Genomic DNA, 18,227 nt, shown 5'->3' on the forward strand with positions numbered 1-18,227 from the left:
TTCAGGTACTACGGGTGCTCAAGGTCCTTCTGGATCACCAGGTAACTTTTTAAGGAATTTTCTAAATAATCTTATTAAAGTTTTCCCTTTCTAATTAAAAAAAATCAGAGTAATCTTTTTTAAATATATTTATTTAATAACATTGAAAACTTTATTGGTATCAGAGTATACTCTGGTATTGTGTACCATAGTATATTAAAATTATAAACTGTTGATATAATAATGAACAAATTATAAAGATTTTATATAATTATGGTCCACAGATTTTAATACAAAAAATATTGTTATTAGCCAACTTAAAAGTACATTTTTTTTTATAACACTTAGAATTATAGAAAACATATTTTAGAATTACCAAAACTTAATGGAATTGTAGTATATGTTTTTTTAGAACATTACTACCCCTGTACTGTTAATTGTATATTAATAACAAAAATGTATATGTAAAAAATTAGATCAAGTTTACAATGTCATTAAGAACGAATAAACAAAAATTCTATAGTATTTGTGGAGCTAATAGTATACATTAAAATATAAAAGGGAGTTAGGGACATATAGTTTTTTGAAATGTTTGGTAAGTAAAATAATTTTATATTTTTTATGTCTATACAATCGATCTATAACAATATAATGTTATTTAATAATTTGTGATAAATTTTAATTATAATTAAAATAATCGAATAATAATGTACATCTATTATTTAGTGGTATAACTATAAATAACCACTCATAAAGCTTATGAGTCATATTATGAAAATTTGGTAAAAGGTAATAGTTAAGAGTGTAAGAAATGAGACATCGGTATCTATAAACCAGTTTGGATTTATGCCTGGTAAGTCAACAATGGAGCCAGTATTTTGTGTGAGGCAATTAATAGGAAAGTTTAGGGAAAAGAAGAAAAAGCTGTGTATGGTATTTATAGATTTGGAGAAAGCGTATGACAGAGTACCGAGAGAGAGTTTAAAGTGGGCATTAATGAGAAAAGGAGTCCCGAAAAGGTACATTAATATAATAGAAGATATGTATGATGGCACTTGTACCAGGGTAAAAAGCGTAGGAGGAATATCAGAAGGTTTTCGGGTAAGAGTTGGAGTGCACCAAGGTTCTGTTTTAAGCCCTTACTTATTCTCTATAGTGATGGATGAAATTACTAGAGAAATACAAGGAGAGGTGCCGTGGTGAATGTTGTTTGCTGACGATATAGTGTTAATAGGAGAAAATAGGGATGAAATTAATCAAAGGCTAGAGGTGTGGAGATCAGTTCTTGAAGAAAAGGGTATAAGAATAAGTAGAAGTAAGACAGAGTATATAGATTACGAGTTTGACAAAGGAGAACACGAGGTAGGTGAATTGAGGAGGTCAGTGACAATAGGCGAAGACGTGATTGGAGAGGTTGAGAGTTTTAAGTATTTAGGGTCAGTTGTGCAAAAGAGTGTTGGTATTGACAAGGATGTAAGACACAGAATTAAGTGCGGGTGGTTGAAGTGGAAAGAAGCGTCTGGCGTCTTATGCGATAAAAGAATTCCAATGAGGCTGAAAGGTAAATTCTATAAAACTGTAATAAGGCCAGCTATGATGTATGGTTCAGAGTGTTGGGCGGTTGATAAGAAAGTAGAGTAGAGAATGAGTGTAGCAGAGATGAGAATGCTTAGATGGATAAGTGGAGTGACTAGAAAAGATAGAATGAGGAACGAGCATATAAGAGGGAGTATAGGTGTAGCGTCAATCGTGGATAAGATGAGAGAAAATAGACTTCGATGGTCATGTTATGAGGAGAGAAGAATCGGAAGCTGTAAGAACAGTTATAGTAATGAATGTTGAAGGAAGAAGAAGTAGAGGAGGACCAAAAAAGAGATGGAGGGATGCTATTGAATGCGATTTGAGGACAGCTGATGTGAGCGTAAATGATGTTGGAGATCGTATCAAGTGGAAGTTTAGGATAAGGGTAGCCGACCCCAAGTTGGGATTAAGGCGAGGATGAAGAAGAAGAACTATAAATAACTACGAACATTTCTGTTACTAGAATGAGGAATTTTATTTACTCTAAATTGAAAAAAGAACAAAAAACGTAAAAAATTATTTTTAATTTATGATAGTGGCTGTTTTGGTTTATTTTGTTATTTCTCTATATTATATGATCATAATCAAATTTAGTACACACTTGTATAAAATATAGAAATTTTAAAAAGCAATCTACATGAAAATGTTTACGTTTATTAGAACCTAATCTAGTCTAAAATGTATTATTGGAAATAATATTCACATGGAATTTAAAAGTTTGTTTAGAGTCGAAGGTTATACCCAAATAATTAATTTCATTTATTTAGTTATGAAATCATCATTTATTGTGTAATTATAGTGGTTATTATTTTTATTTAATATAAAAGATACTGTTTTACATTTGCTATTATCATACACTATTCTTTAAATGTGTTTAAATCGTTTTGAAGAAGAAGACAATCATTAAGATTAGGGATTTTTTTTTAATAATTTCAAGTCTTCTGCTAACAATAAGTATAGAATATTTTAATTTATTAGTAACATCATTTATTAAAATCAAATACAATAAAGGAGATGAATAATCTCCTTGTGGAATCCTTGAAGTAACATAAAATTGTTTGAAATATAATTATTAATATCTTATTGTTTTATTAGTATTTCTTCTTGATTATATAATGTACTTACGTTTGTATTTTTATTAAAACTCATGGAAATTTAGGCGTACCCGGAGAACGAGGCTTGCAAGGATTTATTGGTCCAGTAGGTCCCCCAGGTGAACCCGCTGAAAGAGGTGAACCAGGAGCACCGGGACCTCCAGGGGAGCTAGGTGCCCCAGGTTTGTACCAATTTATAAAATTTTTTTTTTTTTTTTAATTAAAGATTTGTAGGTAATCATTTTAGTAATTACATGACAGTAACAATTTAAAATTTAGTAGTATCTAAATAACTAAAAAATTCCCCTTCCCAAAATAGTATTATTTAAAAGAAAATTTAAGATCCAATTCCATTATTATCTTCTATGTCAAACGATTTCATTTAAAACCATTTTTATTCTGTAGGCGCCCCTGGCGATAGGGGATTGATTGGACCACAAGGAGTTCAAGGTTTTCCTGGTGCACCAGGATTAGTTGGTAATGTAATATGATTAAATAATATTAAAAAACATATAAAATACTATAATATAAATATGTTGTTGTTTTTATAAAAATAGGTGTTGCCGGTTCAAAAGGAGATAGAGGTGACTCAGGTAAGTTAATTATAAATAACTTTAGACAGTTTAAAATATTATTTTTATTTTATATAGGCTTGAAAGGAGAACAAGGAAATCCTGGACATCCTGGTAAACCAGGAGAAGCCGGTGTACCTGGACCCGTTGGTGAAATGGGGCCTAAAGGTAATTTTTCATTAAAAAAAAAAAACAATATTATAAATTTTACTAAAAAAAAAATATATATATAAAGCTCGTAATTTTATTGAAACATCATCAAATTTTTATTTTAAAAATAATTTTTAATATGTTAAAATTGTATGCTAGGAATTCGTGGAGAACAAGGTATCAAAGGAGATATGGGCTTAATTGGGCTTCCAGGGAGAATAGGGGAACGAGGTCCACCAGTAAGTATTAATACTCTTAAAAATATGGACTCTTTTAAGTTTTAATTTTTTAAAACTATTTACTTCTCTTGTGTTTTAAATATTTCAAAACCATTATTTTATTAAAATTTAAGATGGTTAATTTTTACTGTTAATTTAAGGGATATCCTGGACCAACAGGACAACCAGGAACACCAGGTATTTATAAAAATCTGAATTATTGGAATAATATTGTTTTTAGTTATGCACTACTCATATCAATTGAAATATCTTATAATTTTAATATAGTAATGAATAATTTCAATTATAATATAATTATGTACATTTTTTTATGTTATTTAAGAAAGCAAGTAAATTATTAAGTTTTATTAACAAATAGAGAGATGGTATTCATATATTATATATTTTGAATTACTTTAATGTAATATTTTAAAATGTTTATTTAAATTATAAACAAATAGAAAGATCAATGATTGAATACCAATAGGAAAGATAAAACTTTAGAAAAATTATAAACAGCTCTCATGAATGAAAAAAAACAATAAATATTTTTTGCTTGAAGAATTGATATACAGAATATTCAAAAAGTAAGGAAACAGATCAACTGATACAACGAGAACAATAGATTCCTGTTTCCTTACTTACTGAATACCCTAGATTCCATATAATATGATTTTTTAGGGTTGATCGGACCTAAAGGATGGGTAGGAGAACCTGGAAAACAAGGATTATCAGGTGCTATTGGAGCACCAGGCTTACGTGGGCCTGAAGGTGAGTAATTTTAATTCTAAACTCTATAAATATTGCACAACATTATATTTTACAGGACCAAAAGGAGAAACCGGTAGTGATGGAACACCAGGACCTGTTGGCCCAGCAGGACCTCAAGGACCACCAGGAGAAAGGTAATATGTATATTATATATTATATTATATATATATATATATATATATATTAGAGTGGTCCTTATTTATAGAGATCAATTTAGTTTTTAAACATTTGATAGCGAGTAATCAAAACTTTGTTTTATGTATTAAAAAATTAATTTTGAGAAAGTTTGATTGTAATAAGTCAACCCCTTCTCGTGTCTTTCAAATCTACAATTAAATTTTTCTCATTACCACTATTTTTGGTATTATTAATAATTAGTTAAAAACGAGTATTAACATATAAAAATATATAAGTTAAAATGAAATTCAGTAATACAACAACTGACAAAATCATAGGTGAAACTGGAATGGAATATTTTTGAATATTAGTATATTATAAAATACTATAAGGATATAACTATACGGAATAAAGTTCTAAATATTTCAATTGTATCATCTATTTAAGCGCCAAGAGTTACACAGAAATAATTAATATTTCCATTGAATGATTTATCACGATTAAATATAAAAAATATACTAAGTGATTTTAACAAAATTTTGAGTTTTCCTTATAAATATTAAGTTAATAGTAATTACATAAGTTCCTGAACACATATCAATCTAAAAAATACAATTTTTTATTCCTCATAAAATGTTCTATTTAATGATATAAATTCTAAACTTTCAAATTGAGCTTAAAATAGAGTTTACAAATTCAACATTTTTTAATTATATACTTTCATAAAAATCAACTTTAAAGGATCAAAAAAATTAATTCAAAATGACATTTTGAATAGAAATTTTGCACGGATTATTTTTAACATATTAAAAATCAATAACTGGATAAAAATAATTTTGTGATATGATTTTTCTGTGTAAATCAGTATAAAAACAAATTTTATACTCCTATTAATTTGGAGATATTTAATTTAAAAAAGTTCGAGTTGAGCGTATAAAACAGTTTTATATTCGATGCAACCACCGTACATTATATGAATTTCTTGTTAAAAAAGACAATTTAAGATAGTTCTAAAATTCAAAGTAGCTTTTCTTAACTTTGAGAAGGTAAAATAATCAAAATAAGTATAAATAAGTCATCGGGACACATTTTTTTTTCAATTTATAGTACTTAATATAAGCTTTAATTTAACATATATTTAATAGACGCAGTATTTCCGATACATTTTCAAAAGTTTAGCTGAAAAAGTTGACTTTTGTAAAAAATTTGCTATTTGAATATCCCATGTGGGTAGGTAAACGTTCAAAATTTCAAAAAAGTGATATCAAATAAAATGGAAAGACTTAAGGTGTTTATTTAAAAAAAATATTTTGATTTGTTGTATTTAAAAAAGTGAAAAAAATGTCGAAAATAACTAGTTTTTAAAATTGTGATTTTTTTGGTGATTTCACCCATTTACAAGGAACGAGGGAAATTTTTAATAATTCAAGTGGTAAGTTTTTTTTTTTTTAAACTGATGGACATCGTTTTTGTATTTGTGTTTTTATATTGTCGTCTTCAAGTTCGACATAGTCTAGTAACCTTTTAGCCATTAGTTCTTTTACTTCATTATTAATCCTGTCAAACACGAGAAACAAACTTTTTTCTCTCCTAAATACCATAAATGGTAAATAAATTTTTTGACAGTCAATTTAACCACTTACTTATTATCGAACTTATAATTTTCAAGTCTCTTTTAAAATAAAATATCATTATTTATTAATGAAAATAACGGGGGTTGTCCTTTTTTTACAATTTTAGGTTGTTTAACAATTTTCTATTTTGGTGTATTTTCAAAAGACTTAAAAGTAAAAACATTACAAACAAATTAAATTTCCTTGAACAATAAATTTTGTCAGTTTCTTTCAAATTGACATGAAACTATTAACTTTATAAAAAAACATTATAAGGAACCTACAATAATATGTAGTAGAATCATAATTTTTTTCATCCTGTATTTACTACATATTATTGTAAAGTTCTTTGAATCAAACAATATTTTCCTTACCAAAAATTAAAAATTTTCTATAGTTACCGAGAAAATGAGTGTCTTATCCTTAATGAATCACTCTGTATAAATATATAACTAATTTCATTATAAATATCTCAATTTATGTAATATATAAATAAAAAGAATAATAAAAAGCTGTTTTTTAAGCTAATTAAGCGTGATAAGTAATCACAAAAATTATTACTATAATAATTTTTGTGATAGCGAATTTTAAAACATAATATTTATTTAAAGTAAAATAATAAATATCAGAGTCTGTAAACCACCTTGTCTCTGATATCATTAAATAATGTTATTAATATTCCAAGTATTCATTATAAAAAAATAGTTACTGATTAAATAACAAAATTTGATTTAAATTTCAGAGGTTTGCCTGGAGTCCCAGGAAGCCAAGGTCCTTTAGGAATGAGAGGTCCACAAGGAAGCCCTGTAAGTTTTATAAATTAAAAAAAAAACAAATGCTATTCTTAAAATTTAATATGACAAAATTAAATATTGTTTACTCTTTATAATTCTAATTATTAAATTATTTTTTATGTGGTAGGGTGAAAAAGGTACACCAGGAAAATCAGGATCTGATGGCTTACAGGTACTAAGAAAAATAAACTATTTTATAATAGATTCGTAATAAAAATGTTTTTGTTTTCCAAATTATAATTTTTCTGTAGGGATTACAAGGATTAGCAGGACCTCCTGGTTCACCAGGACCTCAAGGTAATAATATAATAGTTACTCATTATTAATTTATAAAATGTTAATAAATAACAAATAATTAATTTTGCTGATTAAATTTATTTTATCAATAAAATTTATTGTGAAAAAAAACTACAATTTGTTATTTAATAAAATATTTAAAAATTATTTAAGAAACATTTATTTTAAAAAAGGGGACTCCTTTTTAAATTGATTTCTTTTAGAATTTTTCTATTTTATAATACTAAGAAAGTATATTATTGAAGTATTTTGTAAATAGGAGAAAAAGGCCAAGATGGTGCGACAGGTTTGCCTGGATCTTCAGGAATTCCAGGAAGACAAGGAGACAAAGGTAATTTTTATTTCATAACCAAATAAATTTGACTACATGTGAACTCCTATAAAAATGATCCTTCTACTAGACTATTCCGATGAAGGAGAAAAATAATTATATTTTTTTCTGCAAAATATTGAGTACCACCCCGTACCTAAGGTCCTTTGGGTCATCCTTACGTTTAGATCACAGATAAGATTTTTCGCAAATAATATTATTTAACAATCAGTATAAAAAAAATATAGTTAACATTTAATTAAAAAGAATAAAATGTAATAATATATATATATATATAATAAATATATGGTTGACATTTGAGTCCAAGATCTTCACAATAATATAATAATAATTCAATTTTCTCACTGCCATTTTAAATAAACAAAATAATTTTGTATATGTTTATTTTATATAAATATGTGTGTGTATCACAGTTATTGCAATGCGAATACTCAAAATAGTATCAAAACAACAACTATGCACATTGACTTAATAAAAACAGATTTCAACGAAATTTTCAGTGTACCTTTGGAATGTATCTGTGAGGACTTAGTAAAAATTTCAGGTTTCTAAAATCGAAAAACGAGGGCGGCAATGAGAGTTTTTGATAAAATTTTTAAACGCTCACGGATTACTAAAAAAAAATTTTTAATTTTCGCAAACAATTTTCTCAGAATAACGTCTCTAAGCTCTTTCATTAAGGCGTCTTAGTACAGACCTGTTTTCAGGGATTGCATAGAGGCAATTTCGCGGTTTTTATGTGTTACGTAGTGTTGTTGTGTAAGAAGTAAATGATTATTAGTGTGAGAGTTCATTATTGGAAGCATTTCCGTCATAATATAGTCGATAAATAAACCGCTTTTGTGTATCTACCTTTGATGCAATACAAAGATTTTGATTTAATAACGATGCACGTTTATTTTATGCAGTATAAAAACCTTAATTTAGCACCAGCCCCACCGCAAATACTTCCATACTTATGACATTCACATCGATTATTTCAAAGTTGTAAAATTATAAAAAAACTTTAATATGAATTATAAAAATTCAATTTACAAAATTACATTATTTACACAGCATAATTACACGGTATAATGTTTATATCTTATAAGTCTGTTTTTATAGGAAGTCCTTTGACAAAATGAGAGTCAATTATCTCTGGTAATCGAAAAATTAATGTAGAACTTCTCTAAAAGTAGCCATATTTTACTCCATTCTTAATTTTTTTTTTTACAAAAAAGGTTGATAACATAGTGCGCGACTGAAGAAAACATGTTATTGGGTCAGATTTAAAGGGAAATTAATAACAATTTAGTGTTGAATACATAAAAGAAATATATAATTTTTTGATTTTTTGATGTATTGTTTAACAATAATAGTCCAGTAGGTATAGATAAAAATAGATATGAACAGATACAAACAAAAAACAAATCATAGTAAAACTAATATCTTCTTAGTTTTCTATGGAAGCTAAGAATCTGTATAAAAATTTAAACGTACCTTCACCAGATTTTTTTTTGGCGCCACTTATTCCAATGTTGATACATCACCCCTATTCTTTATTATTTTTTTTTTTTGATAGCGGTATTATTTTACGATTTCCCATTTCTTTAGCGACACTTAAATATTATCAAACAACAATAAAATTTGTTCTGTATTATGCAATGATAGCTTTGTCGGTCATTTGATAATAGCAAATAATCTAATATCAAAATAAAGGTGTAATATCAAGTGTGTATTAATTTGTAACTATTATTAGGTAGTCGGTATGCCCTTCGCAGCTATGGTCAATAAAATAGTTGTTGCAGATAACGCACATACGCGCACGAGTATATCAAATTTAACAGCTACTGTGTTATAAACATACTTAGAACACACAAAACTGATTTTATTCCATCAGTACAACGAAACTGCTGATGGAATAAGAATTCTGGAAACAGATCTGAATTTAGTATTGTATCACTTAAGTATCATCAGGCCACTTTTTTTTAATTGTAATTCTTTTAACGTATAAATATAAAATTTTGAAAAACTATAACTTTCAAAAAATTTTTTTACCCCTTAAGTACAGTTTACATTTAATGTAAACTGTACTTAAGGGGTAAAAAAATCATAATTTCAAAAAAGTAACGTGATACTGAATTCAGATCTGTTTTCAGAGTTCTTATTTCATCAGTAATTCCGTCGTACAAATGGAACATAGACGGGTTGTTTTTGTCTACAAAACGGTCAGTACCCAAACGCCTTAAAAAACATTTTGAAAGTCGAATATTGTTAAATAATTTTTCCAAAATAAACATTATATTTTTTACTATATTAAAAAACAGTTAATACTAACTCTTCTAGTAGTTTACATTATTTATATGTGTATAAATTAACACATATTATCGATGTCTGTAGTAGAGTGAGGGAAATTGGACGAATTTTTTAATTTTTCCTATGTATTATTTTATTCCAGCTAATTTCAAAATAATCCCTGCAAAATTTAAAATCAATCCGATATTACTAATATATCTGTGTCGGTGATGGATCTACATTTAAGAGACCGGGGTTCTTACTAAAAATCGAGGTCCCTTAAAATTTTTTTGTATAAGTCCTATGGCAACTAATTATTTTCATTTAAGATTTTTTTTTCAATTATTGAACAATTTTTTTTTTTTTTTATCCAATGAATGTTTTATAAAACTGATGTTTACAATACGAAGCGACACGCGTAAAACAATATCATAGTAAAATTAATACATCCTTCGCTTTATATTAAAACTAAAATGAGGATAATTTTGAAAGAAAAAATGAAATCATACAATAGAGCACATTCGTATTTTTTTAAATATTATAAAAACATAAAGACTTCTAAAAACCTAAACATTTTAGGTCTGAGTACAATGCACCGCATGCATCTCCGAATATCTGACATTGGTTTGTATAGGAGTTCACATTAAGTGGTGTAATAAATCAAAAAGAAAGAGGAAAGCGGTTAAGGAATAAATTATATTTACTTGTATTTTATTTTAAGGGAAATGTGAAAGGCTAGAAAAGTGTTGAAATAATAGTAATAAAATATAAATAAAAAAAGGATTTAGAATGATAGTAAACAGTGACTGAACATATAAGGGTAATAGTTAAATAAATAAAATAAACATATATGTTAATGACAAAATAGTAGATTGATCTCGGGAGTTAAACAATATTAAATGCATAAAGTTAAATATCGTCACAAAATTTTAAAATTTATCTGAATTATTTATATGGAATACATTTTTTAAGTTCGATGAGAAGCTGAGAAGGTGTAAATTTTACTATGATGTGTTTTTTTTTGGTTTGAAAGCATAAATTAAATTTTCACTTACCTTATATTTTAAGTCACATAACGATATTTTAAACAATCCAACGTTGATTCCGTGTATTAAATGCACTGCACCTATTTTTCACATAACGTGTTGTATAATCAATATAGCTATTTAGAAAAATGATTTAATTTTAAATAATACGATCTTGTTAAACAAAATCTATGACTAATTGTTGTATGTAAAATATTCTAAACACTTGATATTTTTATTAGAGATATGTTTTTTATAATGTACCCGCATTTTATTTTTGTTAAATAAATATCTTTTATTGAGTGGTCAACATCAATATTTTTTGAAGCTTCCTTTGGCGTGGTCAAAACAAGATTCAAAAATATTTATATTTATGAAAAAATGTTATCAAAGTGGTATTGTGATGACCCAAAATGTCCCGGCGCTCATGCCTTGCGGCACAATAATCATTGAGATGAAAATTAAATATTAAAAAAAAAAATCTTAATAAGTTTTTCTATGCTGTCTGCCGTTGCGATATTCGTTAGAACAACGAGAATAGCTACCAATTAAGAAAAGCTCATATATATTTAACATTAAAATAATAAAGTTGGGTTAAGTCTATTATAAAAATAAAATTATTTAAAAAAAAATTGTTGTTTAAGATTTTAATGGACATTTATTTTCATGATAAGAATAATAAAACATAATTATTTAATGAACAAATAAAATTAAAAAAAATAGATTCACCATAACAAAATTCACTTTAAATTTATTTTAAGTTTCATTTAATTTGAAAAATATTCAAATTAAAGTTCAATTATAGTTCAAATTAAATAAAAATACAAAGTTCCAGAGAATAAAAACTTTACTTAAAATTCTCACTATCACAGATTTTATGTATTTTGAAATTACCGCAAGAACTGGATTTAATAGAAAAAATGGGTTCATATAGTCAGAAGAGGGTAATGTAGCGTGATTTTGGAAACTGTCGATCTTAGTTAATTGTTAAATATAATTGGCTGAACTTAATTGAGGCTCTGCGCATAAGCGTCACTTTAAATCTATACAATTATCAAATTTTATCCTCTAGTTAACTGGTTATTTTGTGTTTCAATGAAGGTTATGCTGTTTTGGCGATCTTGTAAATTTATAATATGTGAAATACGTGTAAAAATGACAGCATCATATATGCTAATAAATACAAGTGATAACATTTTACAGTCGGTGTAGGTATGTACAGTATAACTGTGTATGAGTTTATTTAATTTCTTTTTCGTTTAACGTTTTAATGTTACTACGTTATGGCGTAAAATTGTATAAATTATTACGTTTAACATTTAAGGATTTGAATCATTATTCACTACCACAAACGGTTTTTAATAAGAGAAAATTACTACTTTTTTCTTATTTAGAATATTTTTAAACACAACGTTTGAAAATAATTTATGTTTGTTTTAATAAGAATTGTTTTACGTTATATTTTGTATTATGCTTAACGGTATTTTATGTTTATTAATATCACATATTTTTAGTTAATTGTTTTTTTATTACATTTGGACAAAATTGTATGTTTTAAACGTTATTCATATCATTCTCTTAGTCTATTGTAATTCTAAAACAAAAAAATGGTTATTTGTGGTTAATTAGGATTCCACCCTACAATAATTACTTAAAAATTAAGTGTAGTTAATATATGAGAATATCTTTTTATTCATTTTTTAAATCAAAGCCATGTAAACTTTTTTAAAAACAGAAAGTTTTGATTAAGTTTAATTTATAGAAAAATAAAATAACGTTATAATAGAAAAAAAACTATTTTTTTTTATATTTAAGCTCTGGTATACATCAGTTTTTGCTGAATAAAATTATGTAAATCTGTGAATTTTCAAAATTAGTTAAAATATCTAGTTATTGTACCAGTTTTTATACTTAACTCGACAATTTAACATTATTTATTTGTTTATTTTTATTTTTTTTTATAAAAACGTGATATTTTTCAGGTCCCCCAGGAGCTCCAGGGAATTTAGGCAATCCAGGACCACCCGGAATGCTAGTATGTTAGATTTTATAAAAAAAATAAACCATTATTATTGCTTTTTAAACAAATTTGATGATCGTCTAATAATAAAATACTTTATTATTTGCCTTTATACGTTTTTGTTTATCTGTATAATAGGGTCCACAAGGCTTACCAGGTCCAACTGGTAATGTAGGTGAACGAGGTTTACGAGGTGAACCTGGACCTCAAGGTGTTGAAGGTCCTCCTGTAAGTAATAAATTTTGGAATAATAGTATAAAATTTAATGGACGTCTATAAAATAATAGGGCGAACGAGGTAAACCAGGACCTTCTGGTACGCAAGGTCCTAAAGGAGATCGTGGTGATGTAGGACTAGAAGGAATAAAAGGTGAAGCTTAAAACTTTTAAAATCTTCTTTGAATATTTTTTTAACAAATAATTGTAAGTAATATAAATATTATAGGCCACCGAGGACTAACAGGTCTTCAAGGATTACCAGGATCTCCCGGCCCTGCTGGCGAAAAAGGTTAGTTTAAATAAAAAACACTTTTTTTAAATAAAAATTTACAACTATATTTTTTAACAGGTGATATAGGTTACCCAGGACCTCAGGGATCTGTAGGAGAACAAGGACCAAAAGGTAAAAAAAAAAATCTTCTTATATATTCTCGCCTTTATCCCTACTACTTAGAGTTGGCCACACGTATCCTAAACATTCACTTGACACGATCACCCACATTATCTACACACACATCAGCTGTCCTTATATTCATTGTATTGGTCTTACCCGAGTTTATTATTTTTTAACCCTCACCTATTTTCCTTGCTTTCTTTTAGTTACTTGCACACAATAAATAATAACTTTTTTTCTTTTAAATATTTCTAATTAATTATCTACTTGCATCAGTTAATGTTCCAACACTCCACGTACCTATTCTTATTTTGTAATTATCTTTCTCATCTATACACGAGTACAGACTAGAATTGAGTGATTATGATATTACACCGTTGACACTACAAACGTGTGGTAGGCCTGTACACTTAATTGTTGCAACAGCTACCGCACAAGTTGACCGGCTAGTATCAAACACTTTATTCTTGAGGCCTTCTCCGTTTCTAATTACTTTATTTTCTCTCACCTATTGTCCACGCGTGAATCCGAGATAGGACAATCTGCTTAAGTTTTGTTCAGGACTTCTCATACTTTTTTACAAAATTTTAATTTGAACATATACTTAATAGAACGACAGAATCTTATAATCATATTCCCTGTAGAAGAAGATAAGAATACTTCCATAGCCCCTATGCTAGTCGTTAGAGGCGACTAATGAGGTTGCGTCAGGTCGACAGCCGGCGTAAATTTTAAAATAGGAGGAAATTAATCAAAGGCTAGAAGTGTGGAGATCAGCTCTTGAAGAAAAAAATTTAAGAATATGTAATAGTAAGACAGAGTATATAGAGTACGAGTTTGACAAAGGAAAACACGAGGTAGGTGAAATGAAGAGATCAATGACAATAAGAGAGTTAGTGATAGGAGAGGTGGAATGTTTTAAGTATTTAGGATCAGTGGTGCAGATGAACAGTGGTATTGACGAGGATGTAAAATACAGGAATAAGTGCGGGTGGTTGAAGTGGAGACAAGCGTCTGGTGTGTTATGCGATAAAAAAAATTCCAATGAGGCTGAAAGGTAAATTCTATAAGACTAGCTATGATGTATGATTCAGAGTGTTTGGTGGTTGACAAAAAAGTAAAGCAGAGAATGAGTGTAGCAGAGATGGAATACTTAGATGGACGCATAGTATGACTAAAGAAAATAGGAAAGGAATGAACAACAATTAAGGGGGAGTATGGGTGTAGCATCAATCGTGGGTAAGATGAGAAAAAATACTTAGATGGATATATTAGAAGATATAAATACTAGAAGTAATGAGCCATGGTAATGAAAGAAACATAACATGGTCTTTTTTTTAAAATAACACATTAATAGGTAGTATTTTTTATAAACTATTCAATAAGTTTCGTGTTTTAATTATTTGCTCTAACATAAATGATAACTAAACATTGAACAAAAAATAGTAATACATTTCAGAATAGTAAAATTAAGTAAATATACAAATACTCAAATTTTGGAAAAAAAAATCATGCTGAATTTCAGTTACGATTAAAGTAACAGTTCTTCAGATTTCGATTTTTAGCCCCGATTTAAAATATAAAAAGAAAATTATGGAAGCAATATTTAAATCATTAAATTAATTTAGGAAGCTCAGGAGAAGATGGAAATCCAGGACTACCTGGTACACCTGGGACACATGGCCAAAGAGGTAAGTATTCATCATACTATTAATTCAATTTGTTTTATTATGTTAATTTTTTTTTTTTGACAGGATTACCAGGTGAACGTGGTAACGACGGAGCTCCAGGATCACCTGGATTACCGGGACCTCCTGGGCCACCAGGTGAAGCTTTAGCTTATGATATGGCTGCTTTAACAGCTCTTTTAACACAGGGTCATAATAAAGTAAAACGTTGATAAACTGTAGTGAACTTCAAATAATTTAAAAATTAAATTTAGGGACCTAACGATTCTCCAAATCAGGATCAACCTGGTGAAATGACTGAAAGTGAAAGACGTAAATTAATCTTAAGTACTTATAAAAAATTGAAAACTTCATTTGAAAAATTCAAAAAGCCGACTGGTGAAAAAGACTATCCAGCCAAAACATGTAAAGATCTCTTTGCTGCTTATCCAGAACTTGAGAGCGGTAAGTATATTTAATTTTCACTCAATATGTTTTACTATTATAATAGATATAGATATCATATAAACAGCGCAGAGTAAAATTAAAACTAAAATTTATTAAAATAGCTCTAGCATTTCGACCATTAGCTAATAAAAAAAAAACCAAGCAGTTTAGCAGTAGTGAAGTTGTGGCACAGTTGGGACAAGTATAGATGATATCTGACAATAATTAAAATCGACATCGTAAAAAACTCTTATATAAAAATCTATAGGTTTTAATTTTGTGATAAAATTATTAAATTATTCCAAAAGCAACTTCACTCCTCTTTTTTTTATTATAATTTAATTACTAGTTTATGATTTATAAGTATAATACAAGAATAAATATTTATTATAGTAATTAGTTTTAGTATGAAATTGATATTCAATAAATTAATATTGTAACTTTTACGTAGAAATTATAAAAAAATGATTAAATAGCTGTATATTTCGTTACCTCTTTCGCAAACGTGCTACAAAATTAAAGGGCTTGGTGCAACTACTAGAAGAGTTCAATTTTTCAGAAAATAATTTATTTAATGAGTTATTCTTTTAAATTTTTAAAATTGAGAGAATTTTTCTAATTATCGGCGACTATGGTTTCAACTAGATTAAAATCAGATTCTTCTGATGTATTATAAACAGATATAAAAAAATGTACACCATCACAAAACTAACTCCTTCTCAACTTTATTACTTGTCGGAGTATTTTTTTTTTTTTTTAAGTTGTAGTATATTACATAGTTTTAATTTAACATTTGTTTGGAGCTCGTAGTATTTCTGAATAATATTTAAAGATTAAGATGAAAACATTAATTTTTCATGCAATAGTAAATATTTTAAATCCCACCGATAAGCAAGTTAAAGGTCAGATTTTTAATGAAAGGAAAGAAATACGTCAAACATATTTATAAATAAATTACTTCTATTCATTTATTTAAAAAAAAAAGTGTAAAAATGGTAATTTTAATTTAAAAAACTTAAAAATTTGGAAATGTAGATTCCAAAAATGCAATTGTTGATATTCCCTATTTATGGGGAACGAGGAAATTTTTTTCAGATTTTGGAGATGTCAAGTTCATCTAGATACAATTTGTGATCTTTTGAGGTATCGATAAGCACTATCAGTCTAGTAAGTGCTGAGAATTTGTGTGCATAGACACATACACATAAAAAAAACAAATTTTAGTAATATTAGTACCTTCTCATCTTCACATCGAAGTTTAAAATATAATAAAAAATTTTTTTAATGAATTTCGATTTGTAAGATGTATAAGAACTTTTTTAAAAGATAAAGATATGCTTTCTCTAAATATAGAATCAATGTTTTAAACATTCCTGAAATAAAGATTTTTTTTAGGAGAATACTGGATAGATCCAAATGAAGGTGACACTCGTGATGCTGTTTTAGTAAAATGTGATATGATAACAAAAAGCACATGCATAGTACCTCAACCTGATCACGTAGGACCAATAGACTTTAAAATTAAAGAGTTTGATTCTGAAATTTGGCTATCCGAACTTGAAAACATGAAAGTACAAACTAATAAAAAGAAATATTTTTAAAATCTTAAAAAAATATATTATTTACTGCAGATATCATACAAAGCAGATGGTAATCAAATAGGATTTCTACAAATTTTGTCTGTATCAGCTACTCAAAATATTACATATCATTGTAAAAACTCTGTTGGGTATTTCGATAATGAAACTAAAACATACAAGAAAGGATTAAAGTTGATTGGATGGAATGATGCAGAAATTATGCCAAGAGGTAATCAAAAATTAAGGTACACAGCAATGGAGGATCAATGTAAGGTTGGTGAATTTTATTAAAATTTAAAGTAATCAAATGCATTAAAAAAAATCTCAATTAAAACTTTTTAGATAAGGAATGATCAATGGGGTAAAACCACAATTTCATACACAACCGATCGTCCAGTCAGATTACCATTAGCTGATATTATCCTCAGAGATTTTAATAAATTAGGACAGAGTTTTAGCATTCACATAGGACCAGTATGTTTTGTATAACTTTTTTAGTTAACTGTATTAATTAACAAAAATTTTTAAAACAGTTTGTTTCCCCAGAAAATATGTATTACTTGAAATTTATTTTATCTAAAATACACATGTTATATTTAAAAAAGTGATGGTGGGAAATTAACAATTTTAAAATTTGGTCAAAATTATAATAAAAAATTGAACATATATTTATTTATAAGTTTGTAACATTATAAAAAAGGTACTTTTTTTATGACAGTGGAGATTTGGAATATCCATTTAGAAAGATATATTTAATCTGACATTTGTTAATTTTTTCCAAAAAATTACTTATGCAACAATTACATATGTTATAATAAGAAATAGCTTTTTTTTTTTTTTTTTTTTTTACATTATATACAAATATATGTGAATTCATTTTTAGATATCTTAAAAATAATAATTTTAAATTTGTATTTAAAAACTATACATACATAGAAAAAATGAATTGAAAAAAAATAATTTGACTAAAATAATATAGCAAATAAATAAACATTTGTGAATATATAAATTTAAGTAGGTAAATTTGTTCATTTGTTATATAAATAATAGGAAAATGGTACAATAATATTATATTTCTAAACAAA

The 18,227-nt window shown here is 27.1% G+C and overlaps 1 protein-coding gene across 1 annotated transcript in view; it reads left to right on the forward strand.

Moving 5' to 3' along the window:
- LOC126894392 (collagen alpha-1(I) chain-like) overlaps positions 1–18,003 on the forward strand; it is a 42,071-nt gene extending 24,068 nt beyond the window's left edge. Inside the window, exons 32-55 of the mRNA XM_050665366.1 lie at positions 6–41; positions 2,720–2,836; positions 3,060–3,131; positions 3,212–3,247; positions 3,305–3,394; positions 3,536–3,615; positions 3,756–3,792; positions 4,276–4,365; positions 4,421–4,499; positions 6,838–6,901; positions 7,017–7,061; positions 7,141–7,186; positions 7,446–7,517; positions 12,799–12,851; positions 12,975–13,064; positions 13,124–13,205; positions 13,281–13,343; positions 13,404–13,457; positions 15,077–15,139; positions 15,203–15,336; positions 15,391–15,580; positions 16,958–17,133; positions 17,194–17,415; positions 17,485–18,003. Of these exons, the coding sequence (XP_050521323.1) occupies positions 6–41; positions 2,720–2,836; positions 3,060–3,131; positions 3,212–3,247; positions 3,305–3,394; positions 3,536–3,615; positions 3,756–3,792; positions 4,276–4,365; positions 4,421–4,499; positions 6,838–6,901; positions 7,017–7,061; positions 7,141–7,186; positions 7,446–7,517; positions 12,799–12,851; positions 12,975–13,064; positions 13,124–13,205; positions 13,281–13,343; positions 13,404–13,457; positions 15,077–15,139; positions 15,203–15,336; positions 15,391–15,580; positions 16,958–17,133; positions 17,194–17,415; positions 17,485–17,631 (2,138 nt within the window). The 3' untranslated portion in view covers positions 17,632–18,003. The remainder of the gene's footprint in view (positions 1–5; positions 42–2,719; positions 2,837–3,059; positions 3,132–3,211; positions 3,248–3,304; positions 3,395–3,535; positions 3,616–3,755; positions 3,793–4,275; positions 4,366–4,420; positions 4,500–6,837; positions 6,902–7,016; positions 7,062–7,140; positions 7,187–7,445; positions 7,518–12,798; positions 12,852–12,974; positions 13,065–13,123; positions 13,206–13,280; positions 13,344–13,403; positions 13,458–15,076; positions 15,140–15,202; positions 15,337–15,390; positions 15,581–16,957; positions 17,134–17,193; positions 17,416–17,484) is intronic.
- The last annotated feature ends 224 nt before the right edge of the window (positions 18,004–18,227 follow it).

Source organism: Daktulosphaira vitifoliae, unplaced genomic scaffold (genome assembly GCF_025091365.1).
Source record: "Daktulosphaira vitifoliae isolate Bord-2020 unplaced genomic scaffold, ASM2509136v1 Scaffold_1, whole genome shotgun sequence".
Lineage (NCBI taxonomy): Eukaryota > Metazoa > Arthropoda > Insecta > Hemiptera > Phylloxeridae > Daktulosphaira > Daktulosphaira vitifoliae.